Consider the following 20886-nt stretch of genomic DNA (forward strand, 5'->3'; position numbering starts at 1 on the left):
AGTTTTAGAAGGGTAACCATGGCAAAAGCCGACGTTGGTTATAATCAAAGACATTTGATTTCGTAATACAAAACGATGTGTTGCTGATATGGAGAACACAGTTGGTGACTGTACCAGCCAGTATTGGACCCTGATGCTCAGGGGTAAGAATTCTCAAAGAAACAGTGTTTGGCTCGGAACTCTGTGATTCCCTGGCTCATTTAGCCCGTGACAAAAGGCAACATATCCCGATTTCAACTCAAGATATCTACACAGTCTAGCTCACTGAAGTGCTGAAAGAAACCCGTTGAAACAAATCGCATTATTTTTTCTATAAATCGACCAAACGCCATGCGTAGATGCCACCGCAATCGACAAATCACTTCTTCCTGGTAGGACGAGCGTTCTTGAGCCTCTTCTTCTCCTTCTCCTGTCTTGCCTTGCGGATATCGTCCCTGCCCTTGAGTTCCTTCTTGCTTCCCATACCATCGCGGAAACGACCCACGCGCTTCTCTCTCGCCTCGTCGACACGCTTCTTGCGAACCTGGAAGTCGTCGCGGTACTTGTCTGCCTCCTTTGGTGCCCTCTCCTGCTTGTGTTTGTAGCGGACACCAGAGGGAATGTGGGCGACATGGTTCGCACCGCCAGGACGTTCTGCCTCGCCGACGTGAGGGAGTTTGCCGAGACGGTTGGCACGCTTCCACTTGTCGAAGCGGCCACTTTGGAAGCTGGCTGCGATCTTGACACCACTCTCGCCACGGATCATCTTGGCACCCTTGGATCCGTCGTCGTCGTTCTCTCGTGACACATACTTCTTCGACTTCTTGTCCCAACGCATCTTTGAGCGAGTTGGCTCACCGAAGCTCTTGGCGTTCTCATCATTTGTAAGATCCATGGTCACGCCACGAGCAGCCTCCACAAAGTTGGAAGAGTCCTGGCCACCGGACGACACGCCGTAGCCACGTTCCTCGGCGGCGTTGAATGTTCGAGGTGTGTAAGACATGAAAACTTCTGAGTCTCGCCAATCCGTCTGTCCCTTCTTTGAGTTGGTGTTGGATACGGTGACCTCCAAGCCATCATCTGACTCCTCAGGGGCCTCGTCCACATCCATCTGGTCTTCATCTTCATCAGACATGGCGTCCACCTCGGCACCAACTGGCACATCGTCATCAATGCCATCGAAATCGTCGTCATCCTTCTTCTCTGTTTGCCTTCGTGGCGTAATTCTCTTTCTCAATTGCTTCATTACTTCGGCAGCTTCAGTAGTTCCCTTGTCTCGACGTCCACCGATCTCAAAGATAGTCTCCTGAGGCCTGAAACCACTGATTCTAGCCAACATATTGGCTCGTGCTTGTTCAGCTCCATCAACGTCCTCCCCAAAGAGTGCATGAAGTTGTGTCCAACCCTCACTTCCAACCAATTCTTTCGATCGCTTCGCACTTTGACTAGCTGCCGAGTTCCTTGTTCTCAAGTAGAGCTTCTCTGCCTTGATAGCAACTCCTCGTAGCGCTGAGATGTCCTCACTTTCGTACAAAGCTTTGTTAAACCATTCTACCTGAGCTTCCACAGGGTCTCGTTTTAATGCGCCAACAACCACATCATCTGCAAATGATGGGTTTTTGGCCTCCTGACCAATAACAAGTCTCTTACCAAGGAACAGCTGAAGGTCAAGGAGATAAGGAGCGTCAGTATCTCTTACGAGACTGTAACTCCAACCACGTTGGCCTGCTCGAGCAGTACGACCAACTCGATGAACAAAAACCTTGGGCTGGGGAGGAAAGTCGAAGTTGATGACATTGGCAAGAACTGGAATATCGATACCACGAGCAGCAACATCAGTAACGACAAGAATGTTTGTCTTGCCTCTTCGAAAGTCTTCGACCTGAATTCTTCGCGCAGTCTGATCAAGGGATCCGTAGACATAGGAAACAGCGAAACCGGCATAAATCAGTAAGTTGGCGAGGTACTCGACGTGATGCTTGGTTGCTGTAAAGATGATCGTGGAATGTTCTGTAGGCTTCCCGCTTGAACCGTCTGCACCCCGTTTTCGCTTCTTGGATCCTGTTTCGGAGTCCTCAGCGCTCACTGGGGCTCCGACTGGCATCTTGATAACGTCGTGGAGGATATGCAACAAAGATCCCTCCTTTTCAGCACCCTTGACAGAGAAGAAAGCACTCTCGAGATCAGGAGAGACCTTTGTCTCGGCATCAAGTCGCACGAGACTTGGATCTTGTAAGCCGGCGCGAGCGAATTCAACCAAAGAGGCAGGCAACGTCGCAGAGAAGAGTAAACTTTGCCTTGAAGGTGGAAGTGCATGAAGGATTTCAGTCAACTGTGCCGCAAAACCCATTTCAAACAAGCGATCAGCTTCATCGAAAACCACGTATTTGATAGAAGAAAGGTCCAAAGACATCTCAACCTTCAAATGAAGGAATCGTCCAGGTGTTGCGATCACGATATCGGGATTGGCGGCCATAGATCCGAACTGCTCCTCCAGACTATCACCACCAACAAGCAAAACGCACTTTAAGTCGGTCCCTCTGCTGAATTCCTTCACAACCTTCAAAGTTTGGATCGCGAGTTCTCGAGAGGGCGAAAGGATAAGCGCTCGTGTTCCGAACCTGGCGCTATGCGCGCGCAATCGTTCGATCATAGGAATAACGAAGGCTGCTGTCTTTCCGGAACCTGTCCTGGCCATGCCGACCAAATCTTTTCTGTCCAGAATCAAAGGAATGGCTTTACGTTGGATTGGAGTTGGGACCGAGAAACCTTTCCGTGTAATGGCCTTTAGGAGGTTGCTGTTCAGACCTGGAAGATATTAGTAGTTTCTTCACCTCATATGTTGCCATTCTTACCCATTGCCTGGAAACCTCCACCCTTCTTGACTGTTCTACCCTTAAGATTGGATGCTTTTCGAAAAGAAGCCGCCTGTTGAAGGGCAATGAAGGCCTCGTCGTTGTCATCGTTGCCGGGCTCTGGGCCGTTCAACAGGCCGTCGAAGTCGAAGTCCGCGCTGCCATCGTTGCCGCCATTCTCGTTTTCGCCGTCGCCGGGGTATAACGACCCAAAGATATCAATCTCCCCATCAGAAGGGGTCGGTGAGACGCCGCGTTGTGGCATTGTGACTCGCCGTTGATATCAGCAATATGTATGCAGAATTAAGATAGTCTAACAGGCTCAGTAGCTCTCTTTCCAATAATTTTTTCTGTTATCTTATCTCGCGGGGCATATAAGTGGGTCACTTTGTTCCAGCGCTGCGACTGCCTATCGCCTACTATTAATCTACCCTTCACTCACTTTCAACCTTGTTGGTTCTTCATCATTTCAACTTCTAGAAGGCGATCAATTGCCCATAATGTCCAGCAAAGATTCGAAAGAAGATAAAGACGCGCTCGATGCTCTTGAGCTTGAAGCCAAAGAATTTGATAAGGTCAGTTGTTTGCGACAACTATATCAGTCATCAAGACTCCCGCTGACTCTCCCTCTAGGATGCTGAGATTGACCGCATCTTGAAGGCCTTTCGCCTCGACGCGTATGTGAAACCCCCGTCATTTCTCTACATTGAGATCTAATTTTCTCATAGTTATGCCGTTCTTGATCTCCAACCTGGTGTCCCTGACTCAGACATTAAAGTTACTTACCGCAAGAAGTCTCTACTCATCCATCCCGATAAAACAAAGAATCCACTGGCTCCAGATGCGTTCGATCGGCTAAAGAAGGCCCAGACAGAGCTTATGGACGAGAAGCACCGTGCACGACTAGATGAAGCTATCGCGGACGCTCGAATGTTGCTTATTCGTGAAAACAAATGGACGGTGGACAGCGAAGAGCTCAAGACGGAAGAGTTCCGAAAGATGTGGCGCGCAAAGGCCCGAGATGTTCTCATTGATAACGAACATCGCCGACGTCGCCAGATGAAAGCCCAGCTCCAGGAAGAAGGTCGTGAACAACGACGTACTGATGCCGAGGTGGAAGAGCGTAAGCGCAAGCGACAGCATGAACAGGATTGGGAAGCCACCCGGGATGAGCGGATCAGCAGCTGGCGACAATTCCAGAAAGGATCGGGTGGCGAGAAGAAAAAGAAGAAGAAGCTCAAGCCCATCGGCTAGAGACCTTGGTATTTCGCGGGAGTTTATTGGGAAGACAGCACGAAGGGACACGGCTACACTACACAATGTCGCGCTGGTATGTGAGTTAAATAATTATGATGAACGGTTTGGACTCTAATCAAGTCAGACAAGGTGCCCCCAGGTTTCATGCCTCACTCGACTCTGGAGACGCCGGTTTTCAGCACGGTAAGTTCAACCTGAACGTGTATTATTGACGTAGACCGCGTGACGTATTCGTAGTATCATTCATCCAACGTGCGCCTTCAAGTGACTTGAAATGCAATTCAATGAGGAGAGTGGCCTCGTTGGAGCTTCCCAGCTCCTCTTCTATACTACAGGATTAGTATACAACAGATCTGATGTAGTTGGCAGATCTACATGAGTAGTTGGGCTATCATAACCCTCCACCGACGCCATACAAAAAATATGAACCTTTTGAACACCAACAAATGCGCTTCTCCCACTCTAATTTTAATAATACCCCCAGTATATGATACATATCATCATCAGTCGGAAGTTATTTATTTCTTATCCTTATCATCAGATTTCTTGCTTGAGCCGTCATTCTCGCTTGAATCATCATCCGCCTTTTGGTGAGCGGGATTATTGGTCAGTGTGTGCCAAAGCGATTTGAGGAAGCCCTCATTCTTGTGCGATTCAGGGTCATTTGGGTCCCTTGAATGGTCAGTATCAAATGCTCAAATTGATCAGGCTGCAATCAGTGCCTTACCTTGAAGAACCGACGCCCATCACACGCTTGGCGGTCTTATCACCCATTTCGTCGGCAAGCAACTCAACGATAGTTCGCTGGTTGGCCGTCAGATACTTGGGCATACTGACTCGGTATTCGACCCGGAGATCACCGTTGACACCACGTCGAGAACCGAGACGCTTCATTCCCATACCAGGAAGTGTGATCTTGTCACCAGTATTGGTACCAGTGGCAACTTTGACATTGACTGTTCCATCCAGAGTAGGGATCTCTGCATGGCCACCCAGTAAGGCAGTTGTAAGAGGAATATTGGCAGTGTAAAGAATGTTGGAGCCGTCTCGACGGAACTTGGGGTCCTTGGCAACTCGGATAAAGACGTATAGATCTCCGTTCTGGCCACGAGCATTGGGGTCGGAAGATCGGCCAGTAGCAGGCGCGTCACCAGCACCGTCAACTCGAAGTCGCATACCATCCTCGATACCGGCAGGGATATCCACCGTGATTGACTTTCTCTCCCTCACAACACCATCTCCTGAGCATGTCTTGCACTCAGCTCCCTTGGGAATAACCGTACCGGTACCCTCACAAGTTCCGCAAGTAGATGCCATTTGGAAGCCACCCTGCATGAAGTGTACTCGAGTTCCAGTTCCATCACAAGCACTGCAGGCACTCCTCGATGTGCCGGCTTTCAGGCCGTTACCCTTGCATGTACCGCATGTGCTGAGTGGTGTGAGCGAAATCGTCTTGCTGGTGCCTTTCGCCGCCTCCATAAAGCTGATAGTAGCTTGAACTTCGACATTGTCACCGACCAAGATCTCCTGCTGATGAGCTTGCTGTCGTCCACGGCGGCCAAAGCCTTGTTGTCCGGTAAATGCTGAAAATATATCCTCGAAGTTGACACCACCTCCGAAACCTCCCTGTCCGCCAAAGCCGCCGAATCCTCCTTGTGTACCAAATCCTCCAAAGCCAGAGAATGGATGCCCTCCACCGAAACCGCCACCACCACCTGGGGCACCTCCCCCGCTGGGATCGAAGCCAGCGGCGCCGAATTGGTCGTACTGCTCGCGCTTCTTGGGGTCGGACAGAATCTCGTATGCGGATTGAATATCGGCGAACTTATCCTTGGCCTGGGGGTCCTTATTCGTATCGGGATGGAACTTTTTCGCTAGGCCGTAGTATGCCTTCTTAATCTCGCCGGCCGATGCGCTCTTACTAACACCAAGAGCCTGGTAAGGATCCTTCTGCTGGACGGCATTTGTAGCATGGAACAACTATCACATATCAGAATGTAAAACTTTATCAATTGGTATTGGCCTACTCACCCGCTTCGCTGAAGGAGCTCGAGTCCTCTTCCTCAAAGAAGATTGGTTTTGAGAGCCGGCCCGCCATGCCGCAGTGTGAAGCTGGGCACCTTTCTTTAAACACTGAATCTTAGGTGCATTTTGCGCCAGCACACGCGCAGGAGCGGCGGCCTTTGATATCAAACTAGGATTCATCTTGAACTGCAAGAATTCATCTGACTCTAAAAAAAAAATACAGAGAAATGCAAAAGGTGCAACGAGGGAAGAGTGAAACGTCACGAGCAACTAGCGGAATAGCTCGTGCTTCTCTTTTTTTCGAGACCTATCTCGAACTTTTCCATGGACAAGCCTCAGGCATCCAGCTTCGTCATAACGGCCGGCTTCGGCTGCGCTATACACGGAAGCTTATTGGTCAATATGTATTCAGGAACAGAGAAAGCCGATGAAAAAGCAGCTCGCTCAGGAAATAACTTTTATGATGAGTTCAGGCAAGAAAATTAGTAGGATAGTCAGAGTTTATGATCTCAAGTCTAGAATCATTCCTATATGTCATATATAGCTATCAAATTAAGAAGAAACTCAATACTCGAATATCATCGCAAAGATATCGGCTGCTGTCTTATGCCGAAAGTACCCCGACTAGCCGAACATTCAATATCATGCATGAGAAGCCGAGAACAGGCTATAGAATGCCGTGATTCTTGACAGATCATGAGTGGTTGTGAGTCAGCAAGATCATTTGTCATTTTCTGTGCAGGATGGACTTTGAACAAGTGATTATGTCCTCGGTTGTCCTCTTTATTGAGTAGGGGTTAGATTTTGAGCTAATGATCAATTGCTGGCTTATCATGATAACTTCCCAGGCAACGCCAATGTCCAATTTTTAATGACTGACAAACTTTTAAAAAAAATCGCAGTTAACAAAACAACGAAACAGATATAAGAGAATAATAGTGCCATAGTATTCGCATAGTCCTTAAATCCTTCATGAACCTTTGGGTATCAGAGTACCCTGAAACATAGTTTAAAGCCATTATCCGGCTCTGCTTAAAGTGGTATCCTTATGACGTAATCTGAATCCGCGCAAGACATTCAAGTCTATGTCGTGAGTCTCCCCGTATGCGCAATGCAATCATGCCCGTATGCCTTTGCAGCCCTTTGTAAAAAGAAAATTCGCAGGTCGCTGGAAGCAAAAGTGCTGTAACGCTTGCGTTGAAACGCCAAAACTCCATACCAATGTAACCGTTCCTTGCGTAAAATCCATCGCTTATAAGCGCCCTTATTTTGCAAAAGTCGGGGCCTTGCCTCCCGCGTATGGTTTGGAGATGCGACTAGGATCGTGACGAATCTTGTAAATAAAGTCGACTATTACGTCGTTCTCTTGCACGCCCATTCCATTAAAATGTTTACGCACGGCGAGTGCCAGCTGGTCTTTGCTCTGGCGACGAGCTTGTCGGCGTCGAACCATCGTTGGAGAATGGATGCCGATGCCATTCGGCTGCGAAAGGATCCATTGGCAGTATGGGCTCGAGAATGAGCTCGGTGTGTTCAGGCGATGCTCGCGACGGTAGGCATGGAGGACATCTCGGTCGAAGGAGGCCCAGTGCAGCTGGGAGGAAACTAGTTAGCATCTTGATGCAGAATCAGAGCGACCATAGTCTGGGAAGTGTTGCACAAGTGGCTCGATAAATAATTGAGACTTGAAGCTGAATTTGCGAAGGAGAGCTACAGGACGGCAGAATAAAGCAGATACTCGGACAATACAGTGCTTCAGGTATTCTCTAGTAGTCGTTGTATGCTCGAAGTCTTTCAACCATCTCGGGGCGCGACCGTAGATCAAGGGGGAACGGAGGGGTTTGACGAACACTAGGGGGAGAAGGCTCAGCTGGCGGTTGAGGGGGAGCAGCGGCCGTAGCATTTTGGACCTCGCGAAGGTGAGAATGGTTCTGTTGGCTGGCGTTACGACGCATCTTCGTTGAGGTATGGCCATTCCCACCCTTTTCCTTGGAGTTGGGTGTGTCCGCCTTGTCGTCGTGATTACGGGATGATTTCGCGGGAGGCATGATGGGCTGCTGAAAGATGTGTGGATGTTGTTAAATTGACTCGTCGCAGGAAAATGAGAGGCTAATGGGAGGAGAAATTCAATCACATAATAATGGAATAGGTAGTAGCAAAAGGATCAACGATTTGTGGAAGGAAATGAGACGGGAGAAGAGTTGGCCGGAGTCGGTGCGTGATCACTTATTTTTCGGTGGATAGGTACTACCTTAGGGACGGCCTTACCAGTACTATCACTGCAATAGCGTGGCAGCTGGCTACTTCGCAAGTAGAAACCTCCACTACAAAAGCGGAATAGCCCCTTTGGCGTCTGACTTCTGATCAGAAGACTCGGGGTGAGTCCCCGAAGGAGTTTTTGCACTTTTTTGCAACTTCTATTATGTCGATAAATTTTACCTGGATTTATTTTGCGATCACAGGAAATGTCCTATGTATCGTTACGACTCGATATGGTGGAGTTATAAGGAAGAACATATTTAAAGTTGCGATTTCTACGGCAGCCCGAACCCGACGTTTGCCCGGCCCAGTTCAAGTCAGTAAAGCGATTAGATACCTACCTAATAATTAAAGAATGAAAGCTTAAAGAAATAATAACTTAAACAATGGCCATTCTTTTCCGGGCTGGCTTTTCGTTATTCCATTCTGGCCAGCCCCGAAGTGTGAAACTGACTCCCAAGGTTCCTGGACAAGAATCAATTGACTACTAACCATATAAATAATTTTAGATCGGTCCTCAGCATCAGCAGAAAGAGGAAGAGATCAACTAAGGAGCTGCGGAAATAAATCACCTGAGAACCCTTTCAAACGTTCTGGACGGTAGATCATCCATTTGCCTTTTAGCCTTTACTGTTACTCGTTAGTGCAGGGGGCCTGCGTTGTTAAGGAGCTCCATAAACTCAACGGTGCCCCTCATTGAAATATTCCGAAATCAAAGAGGTAACGAAGGGCTGAACTTGAGTTCAATGTGAAAAGAGCCTTGATGTTAGGAGCAGCTCCTTTCATAAGACAATCTAGATGCTCGAACCACAGTTGTAGGCTTTGAGCATGCGATTGAGATGTTACTGCATCATTATAGCTGGACCGATGTCGCTACAACTCGTCATCGTGAACTGATCGTGTGCCCATGAAGTACTAAGACTTTTGTTCCCTTCTGCCCTTCTTTCATGGTACAACAACTAAGTCTCAAGGATCCAGGTTTGACGGAGAATCTCCGAAGCACTCAGAAGTCATGGGCTAAGCAGCCTTAACAGCACATGGTATCTTGGAACGACGGCATCAACATTTGATGAACCAGTGCTACAGATCATTAAGCCCAAAGGTCATCACGAGACTCCCATATGCCCATTCTATGTGGGACCTTGTCCAGACTAAAAACCACCCCCACGCGGTAAAGCTTGACTGCTAGTGAGTCAATCAATCAATCACTCGTCACTGGTACATCGCAAAGCGCGGCACCGTCTTAGCCTCAGCGATCGCCTTGGAACCGGAGATCTAGAAAACTCCATCACTCCACTTTGTGATCCGGCCGCATGGAATACAGCGCTGTAACTACCGATCGATTCACATTGTCAACACGCAGGACCCTCAAATCATGTGGATAAAGTATCACTTTGGCTGATGGCTATGGTTTCAAGCCAGAGATTTGTTAGGCTCATAATCGTCTCGAAACATCTCAATGTCCTCTGCTATTGGGTTGCGATGAATGCTAGTTCGTGGAGTGCCGTTCCAGGAACCTGGCTTTCCATTTCTGGCTCACCGAATAGGCTGTTCAGACCCAACAGATGCAGACTCAAGGATGAAAGGCTACTGCAACTTGCCAGAAGGATCACCGACGATGGCGTCTCGGTCGAGAACGGGATACGTCGTACTCCGTCGTTGTTGAATCTATTGGCCGATGGTCGTGCATGTTGTCGTAATTCCAGCCTCACGAGGAGCAATCGATCAGACTCGATGGGAAGAGACTCGACACGGTGTTGTGTGTTACTAGTTCATGCATGAGGCAAAATGTCATGTCTTGTGCGACGACATGGGCGATCCCTCCAGCTGGAACTCAGGGAGTGTTGAGCAAGACGTTTGTAAAAGAAATTCGTGTCACCATGTGTATATTGAACCGGATTGTTCACAGATAGGGCACCTCCAGGTGTAGGGATCTTCCCCGGACTCCAGATCATAGCCTGCAGGTTACCTATCTACTCCGCAATCCATTACGTTGATCTTGATATTTCCATGAGTGAATGGAACTCAGCGTCTGCATGTATCACGGCCAATAAAGAGTCCCTGAGATAAGGTCTAAGAGTTTGGACAAGGAGATGGCTAATCAGGGCCGCTTACATAGGGGAGGGACCTGCATACCTGAGGAAATAGTTGCAGGCGGAGGGGATGCGAGCCAATACAATCCCCAGCCAGATGTATCAGCCGCTGTGGAGAAGCATCATTGCGAAAAACCCGGGGTTTCTTGTCAGGCGACCTGTTAGCGCTCAGAAAGTTGATCAGTCTCAAAAAATGTCTTAATTTTGAGAAACATGAACAGCTTTGGGTATTAGGATAGGTGTCATGTTGTGGTTCATGAGTTGACAGTCGCTGACCAGTTATCACAAGTTTTAGTCGATGCCCTAGGAGTTGGGATGAACAAAAGCAGTCTCACTCTATTACCACGTGAAATTGACAATCAGTTTGGAGAACGAGGCATCGAATCATCCTTGTTGGCATGTAATTGATATATGGTCGATGACATAGCGACAGCAGCCTATGGTCTTGATAGTGTCATTATTAGATGTTATATTTTCACAGCTTTTGGATTTGACTTATGAGAGTATAGATAGCTCTATCTCCAGAATGCTCAATGAGACCAGTGACTGAAACATGATCAGCAATACCAAGATTTTCCGTAGGTTATGTTCACGGTATTAGAAGCAAAGAGACAAGAATAAGCTGGTGCATCATTGCCATACCCAGTAGTCGAATCACGTTGTGGATCAATGATCGACAACCTTCATGAAGACTCTAAGAAAGTTGAAACGGTTGGCGGAAGTCTTTTTACTACAATTCTCCAACTCATGCAATCAAGAGTCAGATTGCCGATGTCTCCTAATTAGAGCACCATAGATAACATGAGCTCGGCTCGAATTTAAAGGATTACGTACCGAGTATTGCTACCTCAGATACGCGTCCGTCCTGGAGCGTTGGCCATCTCCCCACCCCGATGTTCCGGGATGAAGCGCACTGCTCATGCCACCATTGAAGAGCTGATGACAAACGAGAGTGAGCCTAAGGCGGCCCGCGGGCTAGCATCATCGCATCACGCAAGGGCTGGTGTACATAATGCCAGCGTGACAGCGCAAATGGGAGCCCGGAGTGGCCCGTGAGATGTCGGCTCCCATCATACACAACTTGGCTTCGGGGTGAGTGGTCCGAGAGATCGTGAGGCGCCATTCATTGTAAACGGTTATTGGACGCAGTTAAGAATCCCAGGCTGGGGTTATGCCAGATTGGGTAAGCATTGATTGATATTGGGGTCGATGAAGAAGTCATGTCCACCTCCTGAGCTGTAATGTTGGTTGGTCGGACCCATGAAATGTCTCACAAAATCGAACCAACAAGGCCTCGAGCCTTACGAATTATTTCTGGCCATGTCTGCTAAACGTAACTAGAGAGCCTGTAAAAGTCACACTTGTTGGTGTCTATGCATGTCGCAATGGATCTCAGCTCTCGGTGAACTGCCAAGATGCCGAGTCCAAGTGCTCACCTAAATAAATCGTCAGTGAAGAGACTGATCATGGATGCCCGGTCAAAATGTGAACAGACGTTATCACATCGACAAAGCGCGATACCCCTGTGCAGCCATCCTCCCCGGAGCAAGGGTGCTCACAACCTGGTATATGAATTCATACGTTGCTTGAAAGTCCTCATTGATGAGACATTCCTTTGAATTTTTACCTAGACTGGGGAATTCCTCAGCACGCATTATACCGTCTTGTATTTCTTCTTGATCAACAAAAATCATCGGCAAGTCGGACATCAAAGACGTGAATGAGGCTGCGCTAGTAGTTTGCGCAGGGATATGGAGGTTGCATGGAGAGAGGCGAGGGTGGAGAAGCGAAGTGGAGGAGAAGACGGACGCTTTACTGAGAAGGCAAAGACATGGTACGAAAATGGTTCAGGCTCATTTAGGATGGTGAGCGTGGATTGGCCATTGAGAGACCCTTGTGTCGTAATTCAGTGAAGGTGTCGAAGCCTCGAAGGTAGGATTTTGGTTATCCAATTTGATGGGTGAGACTCAATAGACTTGAACATTTGAGGGGCTCCATCCTTTTTGTTAAAGTCAACGACCCCCCACTCTCTACCCGCACCCACGTTCCCCAGACCAAGCTCCGTCTTTTCTTCAGTTCCGTCCCGTCCATCCCACGCTTTGCTCTGCAAATGAAGCTTTTGGTAAAGCGACTACACTTGCAGTCCAGTACCTGTACTTGCTTCTTCTGGTATTCGAGACCCTTTGATATCTCGAGTACTGCGTTGTTTTGCTTTTGCTGAGCGTGCCTGAACTCTTGTTACTGTTTCTTATTTGTGGTGTGAGCCCGTTTCATCTCTGTTCCTGGTTATCTCAGCCAGAAAAGTCACTCAACTCAGGCTGTAACTTTGTCGAGTACCTCGCTTTCATCCTGTTGTTCCGTCTTCTGTTTCTCTCTTCTCTCACAACCCCTCGGCTTCCAGCATCCTTCTGTCACACTTGTGTTGCATTCGTTGCACATCTGCGAACCTCATCTCAAGGTCGGTAATTATATAACTTTCTCTACTCATTCTTTCTCTATTCACGTCTCATCTGCCCCTCTGCATCCTCATCCTTGACCGGCGCCACTTCAGACAGCAAGGACCACACTTGGGCACGTCTACTTGTACCACGAAATCACCACATGCTTCGAATCGGATCATTGCATGTGAGCCACGAGAAAAACATGGAATTGTCGTTGTCTACCACTGGTTAGATCATATCCAATACTGGGCCCAACCCCTTTGTCTCCGTCCCTGCCGTATGTCGTTCGACTCTGCTCTGCCTGCCGGACGACGATGAATTATACCTTCTCGAAACACTTGTTCAAGGATGATCCTGTCCATCATCAGTCAAATCTTCCGTGTTCCTGTCGAACGTTACACATAAATAAGCAACGACCTCAAGTCAACTCCGTCATCTAGACAAGCCTGGTCACCTTATACAAAAGGAAGAAGCCTCACCCGGCGCCGCAACAACGCCTCGACCACTATCATGTCTGAATCTTATCTTCTCTCCACTTCACAAGATATACAGGCCAGCAATACGACAACTCACAACGTTTAAATGACCAACTTTAAGATGGTCTCTCGGCATCACCCCGTATCCAGTCCTCAGTCATGGTCCCACATCCCGGCCTTCCCCAAGCTGGCCCGTCTTTCTTTGATCCACATCAATCAATAGCATCCTCCATATTAGCCGCAAAAACACGCGACACTCATTGTCTTTCGCTGCTAACATTAAGGGACCAGTCCAGCTCCAAATTGACCCCATTAGCTTGGCTCCAAGATCAAGTCTGATTTTTTTTTTTTTTTTTTTTTCATTTTATCGCGTGCCGACCTTTTGTTGTTTGCGACTCTTGGCCGTACAAGTCACGCCAGCTCGACGACATCGATTTCCGTTTCGGTCATGCGTTGATTGCAATATCCTATCATTGCGTAGGGGTCCTAGAAGTAATTATACGATTTAATTCCGTCCAGTCCCACCTTCGCGAACCCCGGCCATCACGACCCCGCTATCCTCGGTGACAGACCCAACTGCCACGCTTTGCGACTCTAGCGATTACCAACCGTCATCCTCGAGCCTTCGCCTACCACTGCCTGGCTGGTGGATTCTTAGCCCGTCGCTTTATAGCACGGCTCGACTTGCCTGAGTCTGTTTCCCAACATAAATATCGCATCGCTTTCACTTCATAGGCTTCCTATTCGGACATTGGGTATGGCCTCCGTTATAACAAATAACGTGAAACCGACCCTTCCCATATCCCCGGTCAGCTCCGGCGCAATGGGAGCTCAAAATATATCGCCTCGCGACACTTCGGATCCTACAGGTCGCGGCCGACGAAGAAGTCGCTCACCCGCAGATGACGGCGCGGACCAGGTTATAAAATCAGAAGGAAACCAAGATGGACCAAATGGCGCATCTTCCAACTCCGACGGCCCTGGCCCTGCCAGAAAACGAAGACGGAGCCGAAAGGGCCTGGACAAGAGGTTTGAGTGTAGTGCCGAAGGGTGTGGGAAGAGCTATTCAAGAGCGGAACATCTGTATGTCTCGAATTTATGCAACACTCAGAGGTCCATGCTGACATATGACAGGTACCGGCATCAGCTTAACCACAACTCTAAACAGACCTACCACTGTACTTTTCCTAACTGCACGCGGACTTTTGTCAGAGGAGATCTTCTCAAAAGGCATATGGACCGACATGCTGCGAAGGGCTCGCAACTCAACCAGAGAGATTCTATCATGGCACAATCCATAGCTCCGGGTCAATCAAACCAACAAGTTCAACCTCCTAATTTCAGTCGGAATAATTCTATCGATTACTCAAAGCACCAGCAAACGAATATGCCTTATCAAACACCACAGGTTCAAACACCTAACCCATATTCGCCCATGAACAATACTCCAACAGGCATGTACCCAAACGGAGCTATGCCAAATGGAATGGATAGTTACATGTCCCCGACCCAGGGTTATGATAATCGTACGCCGCAACTCAGCCAACCACAATCTCCTTCAATTCAGCAGAGGCCGTCTATGTCTGCCGGCAATACACCATTCAACATGATGTCTCCAATTGCGAATCAGCAAGGGTTCCCAAATCAACAGAATATGTCGCAGAATAATTTTGTCAGCCAGCAAAACGTTATGCCTATGACCCTACCTCCGGCTCAGTATCCCAACGGACAAAATGCTACCGTAGTTACTTCAGCGGAATATTCAGAGCCAGGAACCACGCAGCCTAGCGAGATGATGATGCTGGATCAGATGGCTATGCCGGCAACTGTTCCTGTCTTCGGAGAGGGAGGTGATATGAACAAGTCACCCTACGTTGGGATGCCGGAGGACTTTATGGCTTACCTCTTCAACTCCCCCAGTCAAGCCATGACACCAGTGATGGGCCCGAACTACACGAAGTCAGTAATTCCTAAGACACATCGGAACTCGTACTAACTTGAAACTAGTTATGCGGAATTGCAAGGAAATCAATTTAATATGAATCTTCTGGGTACAGATAGCAATTCACTTGGATACTTTCCAAGCGCTCCTCAGCAGGTAATGGCTGTCAACAACCTTCTTGATCAACAGGTTCCGGAAGCCACGATATCTGAGGAAAAGAGTCAAGAGCTATTCGACTTTATCAAAGAACGCTTCCATGACAACAAGCATGCTCCACCTGATCGTCAATGGGCCGACCTGCTTGAAGGTGATCGATCAAATGGCGAGCATATGTTGAGTAAGAGGATGATGCAGGCTTACATCGGTTCTTATTGGTATCATTTCAGCGATCAGATGCCTATTCTTCACAAGCCTACTTTCTCTCCTGACAAGACACCGAACTTATTGCTCCTCGCGATGATGGCCATCGGAGGGGCTTGTCTCGACAGGACCCATGGACACAATGTGACAAGAGCAAGCGCCCAGCTCTCCAACTTTCTTGCCTGGCATCTTCGTTGGGACATCTTCATGGACGTCAACTTCAGGCCGCCTGCTAAGCTGTGGATTTTCCAAGCTTTGATTCTCCTGGAATTATACGAGAAGATGTTTGCGACAAGAGAACTCCACGAACGGGCCCACATTCACCATGCGACCACTATCACTCTCATGCGACGAGGACGATCTCTGATCGGCAAATCTGCACTGGACTCTCCGCCGAACCCTCGTGATGCATCCAATGGGTCTCGGCAGTCCTCCACGTCCAGCTCGACAGGAACAGCTGATAAATGGTGGGAGCATTGGGTTACAAACGAGGCGACCCGGCGTGCAGCATTCGCGGCTTTCATTGTTGATTCAATTCATGCTACGATGTTTGGTCATTCGGCAGTCATGGTAGCTCATGAAATGCGACTGCCTCTTCCTTGTGACGAATCTATGTGGCGAGCCGGAAGCAGTTCTGAAGTTTGGAGGATTGAGTCAAACTTAATGTCAAATGGCATCAAGCCAACTTCATTCCTGGAGGGTCTCAAGAGAACTTTGAGTGGTCAGGATGTCCACACGACATCATTCGGTAGAACGGTGCTCATGACAGGCCTGTTGAGCGTCTCATGGCACATGCACCAGCGGGATCTTCAGGTCAATGTCCTGGGCGGCGGCATCATCCAGGCTCTTGGTGGTCGTGATCGATGGCGGGCTACTCTCACTCGAGCATACGATACTTGGAAAGCTGATTTTGACAAGCATCTTGAACGAAGCGAAGCCGCTGACCCATATCGAGACGACGCTACTAAAAGGCAGGAGTTCAACGTCGTATTTGAAAGTCGCACGGTTTTGCACCATTTGGCACACATGGCCATGCATGCTGATATCGTGGATTGCCAAATGTTTGCACGAGCAAAGCGTCTACTTGGTCGAACGATTGGGCCTCAAGAGTTTAATAGTGCTCAAAGGCGAATCAAAGACCACTGGGCTCACTCCGCGAGGGCGAGAGATGCAGCCTTTTACGCTATCAAGTTCCTCTGCTCAGTACTTGCTCCAGATCAAGTATCTGCAGCACATGCGGGCGGATACCACCTCGATGAGCCTTACGACGCCCGCGACGATGTTCTCTTGAACCGGCCTTGGGTGATGTACTTCGCCGCCCTGGTTGTTTGGAGTTATGGATTCGCGCTCGAGGGACCTTGTCCCAATATTCCGCTACCTACCACAAGGCACGAGAAGCTGCAGCATATGAGGAACTATTTTATCAAATTCGGTGGCATCGACAGTCCCGGTGCACTACAAGGTCGATCAGGGGTCAACGCGAATACAGCCCTTCTCATGGTCCTCAAAGACACGTTTCAGGTATGCTCTTCTGAGCTTCAAGGCTGAGCAGTAACTAACAAGCTTGTAGACAACACGTTGGGAATTGCTTCATGAAGGATCAGCTCTTTTAAGCAATTGCATTATCCTCAATCAAGGCGGAACAATTGACTAAGATGACGGTGCTCAGTTCCCTGTTTCAAGCAGGCGTAAAAATGTGTGGAAGTTGCACGAGTTGCTGGGCTATGCCTATGAGGGCAAGGGAACGACATTCCTCCGCCCTTTGAAGGAGGATGAATAGCATTTACGACGGATATAAAAGGATATTGGCGCATGGATACAGAGGGTTTACAATTGGTATGAGATATGATGGATTCAGAACGGCATGGTTTACTTAGATGGAGTATGTGGCTTCTTGCTTTTGCACTTTAGAATACCCCAGTGTCGTTTTGCACAATATGATGGTTTTCAAGCGGAATGTCCTAAGAAGGGAATTGCTCCAATTGTTTGTGTAAAATCAAGGTATGGGTGAACGGGTTCGTCAACTCCTGAGATATTGTCCACTCCAAATTCGAACGCCGTTATATCAAAATCAATCAGTTCAGAGTATGGGGATTTGCGAGGCTCTCTTCTAAAGGCAAGTTCGCATCGTGAAGGAGAGCCGTCAGTTCCTCTCCTGCTGCACCCTCCATCTCTTCGTCTTCATCATCCTCATCCTCGTCATCTTCGCCAGTGTACGGCATTTCTCCCTCCGGATCAGTCTCAGAGTCTATGTCGATCAGAGCGCCGTATGGCAAGAAGAAGTCGTTTGGCAGAAGGTCGTCCTCCATGTTTGCGACTTGCGCGAGGGTCGCGCCCTTCCAGAAGGCTGTGGGACCGGCAGGTCCGTGAACATCGTAGTCACTGCACTCGGCATTAGTGAATTACTAGAAGGTGAGTGTTTGGTGCTATACCTATCGAACCAATTTCCTACGACGCCTCGAGCGGACCGTACGCCTCCGATCTGAACACCCTCACTGCGCCAGCGCTCGACACCATGGAAGATTGAGAATGTAGTCCATCTCACCTCGCCTTCTTTTGTCAGGCGAGCAGTGCCTTTGACGTTGAATGTTCTCATGTTAGCTCTGGCTGAACCTTTTCAACTTTACTTTTGGGAAGGGAGACAGTCTACTTACCTCGGATATTTGAGTTGGCATTGTCGTCAAACGAATCGTCCAGAGAACGAGATACACCACGAAAGTGAACTACTGGTAGCTCTTGGCCGTCTTCGGGGCCTGGTTCTTCTATAGATGTAACATTGACTTTCATCATGATAATGCGAGTTGCTTCACCCACATCAAGTGGTGGGCGTGGCGCATCGGCGGTGATGAGTTCGGGGTCACCAAAATTAAAAGCGAAGAAATCGCTATAATCAAGAAAGCACACAATCTGAAACCTTATCTGTCAGCTTAGATTTCATGGAGAAGCAAATAGATACGGGAGTATCCTGGGGCCAACGAACGCGGTACCATGTGCCTGTGACTCCGTAAGGGTCGCGGGCCTCGAGTGAAGTGATGTCACGAGGCGGAGGAGCCATAAAACTGTTTTGAAATGACCCCGAGAACGGGCTGTCCCAAACCTCAGCGAATATTCGTGCAATCTGGCGTCTTGCGCCAATGTTGTGGCCTAGAACAATGAGAATAGCCTCCACTTTTTCCCAGTCAACATTGAAAGTGCCATCGTCTTTGAATGGCCCCCATCCTGTGTTCTGGGTAAACTGGCGCAGGTCGTAGACCTTGGAGCAAGCATAGGGATACGTTTTCATAGATCGTAGGCGACCAACGTTGAGGATAGGCCTTGAATAAAGGCAGTGAAGATGGGCGCTCTGTTGCTGGAGAGTCCTGTAGCCGTCATCACATGAGGTGGGCGCAGAGATACTGTCTCGCGTGGGTTGCCGGCGCAGGCGGTTGAAAAGCGATGAACCCTGGAGGAAGGCCTCGGCAGTGTCGTCTCGAGAGAAAAGACTTTGCAGGTGAGCGACGTTGCGCGATGGTGCATGGGTCTTGGAGAGGTTGATGGCCTCGTCGTGAGAAGGTGAAGCATTTTTGAGCAGACGAGTGACTGTGTCGTGTACAAATTCGAGTTCAGATTTCTATATGTCCATTAGATCATACATTTAAATGGAACATGGGATTTCTTATCTTGTCTTACCTCTGGGTTGTTGCATATACTCTCAAGCTTCACAAAGTCGCGAATCTCTTGCTCGTAGTCAAGGCTCTGGTTACTTGGTTCATCCTGAACTGTTTGTTAGAATTTGTGAAAACCGTCATGGAATACATACCAGCGTGTTCATATAGACATCTCGATATAATTTGTGGTTCACCTTCGTTACTGTTTGAAAGGCCTTACACACGCGGGGCAGTATAATCAGGTCGGCTGGGGCTATCCACTGCAATATGTGATGCAGTATTTCAGCTGGAAGCTGCAGAATCGGCACCGTAGCGTTTGGACCGTCCATGGTGTGAATAATCTTGCGGTTTAGTTGTGTTGTCTTTGAGATAATGTGAATCTTTGAGATGAGGCTGCCATGTAATGACGATATAGAAAGGCTTCTGACGTTACTTCCGGCCATGTACATCGCATCGGACTTAACGTGCGGAGCTTGTGTGGGGGTGGCGCCGTCTTGGGATAATCGTTCATAAGCTTACCCTAGAGCGAAATCAAGTTCATGGTTTTTTTCGGCACCTAATCATAGAATATATTATGAAATGATATGTCTATTTCTTGTATTTCTTATGAGCCCCTCTTCTAACTTTTTGTGATGTCTGGTACTCATGGAAGTGCATCTACATCTTTTTAAATATATCAATTATTATAAATAATAAGGGATTTATAACTTAGTTTTATCAATATTGACCTTACCATGCTCAGCTGTGGCTAGGAGAAGATTGTCTGACCTCCTTCTCATACTTCCGTGCAGAGAGGCTAAATTCTTCCCAACTTGAGTAATCGAACACTCAATCAATACCTCGGTTCCAACTGGTACAGGTCGCATATAAGTGACGTTAAGTGTCCTGCTCACGCCCATATGCTGCCAGAATCCAGGCTTGTTAACCAAAGCAAGGGGTAATGTCGTACACCAGTCAAAGAGTGTGGCCGCGCAACCTCCGTGCAGGTTCTGTAGCCTGTTGCAATTATCGGGCTGAACTGTATATGAGAATACACATGACGGGTGAGGTCCTTCAGCATTGGTGGACACGAGCTGGAGATGAGGGATGAGGGTATTCATCCAATCCTAGGGTTATGGTCAACATCCGAGACGAACCCGAACAAGTGAGAAACTTACTCCTTGCTTGGAATGACCGCTATCATTTTGTGAAAGTTGTAACCAGGCTTTGACTCTTTCTTCTGGACTGCCCTCTTTCAAGGTCTTGCGATGATTGTCTGTTGGTTTGGTGTCGGACATGTTGTTTGGTCTTTAATGGATAAGTTATTGTACTCAAGCGAGGCTGCAGTCACCGAATCAAGATGATTATGAAATGTGACGGTAGATGACCTGGGCCTTTCAAAAAGATACAAAGCAGGAATCCGGGGTATCACATTGAAATTAACATCTGGCTTACCTTTACTTTACCAGTTGTCGATACCTCGGTCCGTTGTAAACGCTACCTAACCTTAACGTCCGTCACCCAAAGACTGGCCACCCCCACAGACCGGCCACCCCGACCAAAACACCAAGAA

At 48.3% G+C, this 20886-nt stretch overlaps 7 protein-coding genes across 11 annotated transcripts; 3 read left to right on the top strand and 4 right to left on the bottom strand.

Annotated features, from left to right (window-relative positions):
• Positions 1-68: 68 nt before the first annotated feature.
• On the bottom strand, positions 69-3148 carry FOIG_11903 (ATP-dependent RNA helicase DBP10). The gene is made up of 2 exons (XM_031212568.1): positions 2835-3148; positions 69-2787 (listed from the first exon to the last, which is right to left on the bottom strand). The coding sequence occupies exons 1-2, from the start codon at positions 3097-3099 to the stop codon at positions 359-361; spliced, it is 2694 nt and encodes an 897-aa protein (XP_031057962.1). The 5' UTR covers positions 3100-3148; the 3' UTR covers positions 69-358.
• Positions 3149-3248: 100 nt separating this feature from the next.
• FOIG_11904 (DnaJ like subfamily C member 8) lies at positions 3249-4644 on the top strand. 2 transcript variants are annotated; one of them, XM_031212570.1, is made up of 4 exons: positions 3267-3409; positions 3468-3511; positions 3563-4164; positions 4216-4644. In XM_031212570.1, the coding sequence occupies exons 1-3, from the start codon at positions 3335-3337 to the stop codon at positions 4086-4088; spliced, it is 645 nt and encodes a 214-aa protein (XP_031057964.1). In that variant the 5' UTR covers positions 3267-3334; the 3' UTR covers positions 4089-4164; positions 4216-4644. The 2 variants fall into 2 exon arrangements, with proteins under 2 accessions (XP_031057963.1, XP_031057964.1); XM_031212569.1 differs by having other exon boundaries at positions 3249-3409; positions 3563-4644.
• FOIG_11905 (molecular chaperone DnaJ) lies at positions 3951-6662 on the bottom strand. 2 transcript variants are annotated; one of them, XM_031212571.1, is made up of 3 exons: positions 6123-6662; positions 4819-6071; positions 3951-4763 (listed from the first exon to the last, which is right to left on the bottom strand). In XM_031212571.1, the coding sequence occupies exons 1-3, from the start codon at positions 6294-6296 to the stop codon at positions 4610-4612; spliced, it is 1581 nt and encodes a 526-aa protein (XP_031057965.1). In that variant the 5' UTR covers positions 6297-6662; the 3' UTR covers positions 3951-4609. The 2 variants fall into 2 exon arrangements, with proteins under 2 accessions (XP_031057965.1, XP_031057966.1); XM_031212572.1 differs by having other exon boundaries at positions 3951-6071.
• A 9-nt stretch (positions 6663-6671) lies between these two features.
• FOIG_11906 (uncharacterized protein) lies at positions 6672-8386 on the bottom strand. Its single transcript, XM_031212573.1, has 2 exons — positions 7967-8386; positions 6672-7710 (listed from the first exon to the last, which is right to left on the bottom strand). The coding sequence occupies exons 1-2, from the start codon at positions 8162-8164 to the stop codon at positions 7381-7383; spliced, it is 528 nt and encodes a 175-aa protein (XP_031057967.1). The 5' UTR covers positions 8165-8386; the 3' UTR covers positions 6672-7380.
• A 915-nt stretch (positions 8387-9301) lies between these two features.
• On the top strand, positions 9302-10536 carry FOIG_11907 (uncharacterized protein). The gene has a single exon (XM_031212574.1). It carries the CDS (start codon positions 9777-9779, stop codon positions 10155-10157), a length of 381 nt encoding a protein of 126 aa, XP_031057968.1. The 5' UTR covers positions 9302-9776; the 3' UTR covers positions 10158-10536.
• Positions 10537-11861: 1325 nt separating this feature from the next.
• On the top strand, positions 11862-18060 carry FOIG_11908 (uncharacterized protein). Its single transcript, XM_031212575.1, has 5 exons — positions 11862-12164; positions 12216-14468; positions 14520-15344; positions 15393-17208; positions 17258-18060. The coding sequence occupies exons 2-5, from the start codon at positions 14143-14145 to the stop codon at positions 17339-17341; spliced, it is 3051 nt and encodes a 1016-aa protein (XP_031057969.1). The 5' UTR covers positions 11862-12164; positions 12216-14142; the 3' UTR covers positions 17342-18060.
• Positions 17513-19884, bottom strand: FOIG_11909 (uncharacterized protein). Of its 3 annotated transcripts, none has more exons than XM_031212577.1 (6): positions 19487-19884; positions 19357-19440; positions 18675-19297; positions 18342-18601; positions 18120-18261; positions 17513-18069 (listed from the first exon to the last, which is right to left on the bottom strand). In XM_031212577.1, exons 1-6 carry the CDS (start codon positions 19781-19783, stop codon positions 17763-17765), a joined length of 1713 nt encoding a protein of 570 aa, XP_031057971.1. In that variant the 5' UTR covers positions 19784-19884; the 3' UTR covers positions 17513-17762. The 3 variants fall into 3 exon arrangements, with proteins under 3 accessions (XP_031057971.1, XP_031057970.1, XP_031057972.1); XM_031212576.1 differs by having other exon boundaries at positions 18342-18594; positions 18668-19297; XM_031212578.1 differs by lacking the exons at positions 17513-18069; positions 18120-18261 and having other exon boundaries at positions 18292-18594; positions 18668-19297.
• Positions 19885-20886: the final 1002 nt, after the last annotated feature.

Source organism: Fusarium odoratissimum (genome assembly GCF_000260195.1).
Source record: "Fusarium odoratissimum NRRL 54006 unplaced genomic scaffold supercont1.23, whole genome shotgun sequence".
In the NCBI taxonomy this organism is placed as follows: Eukaryota; Fungi; Ascomycota; class Sordariomycetes; order Hypocreales; family Nectriaceae; genus Fusarium; species Fusarium odoratissimum.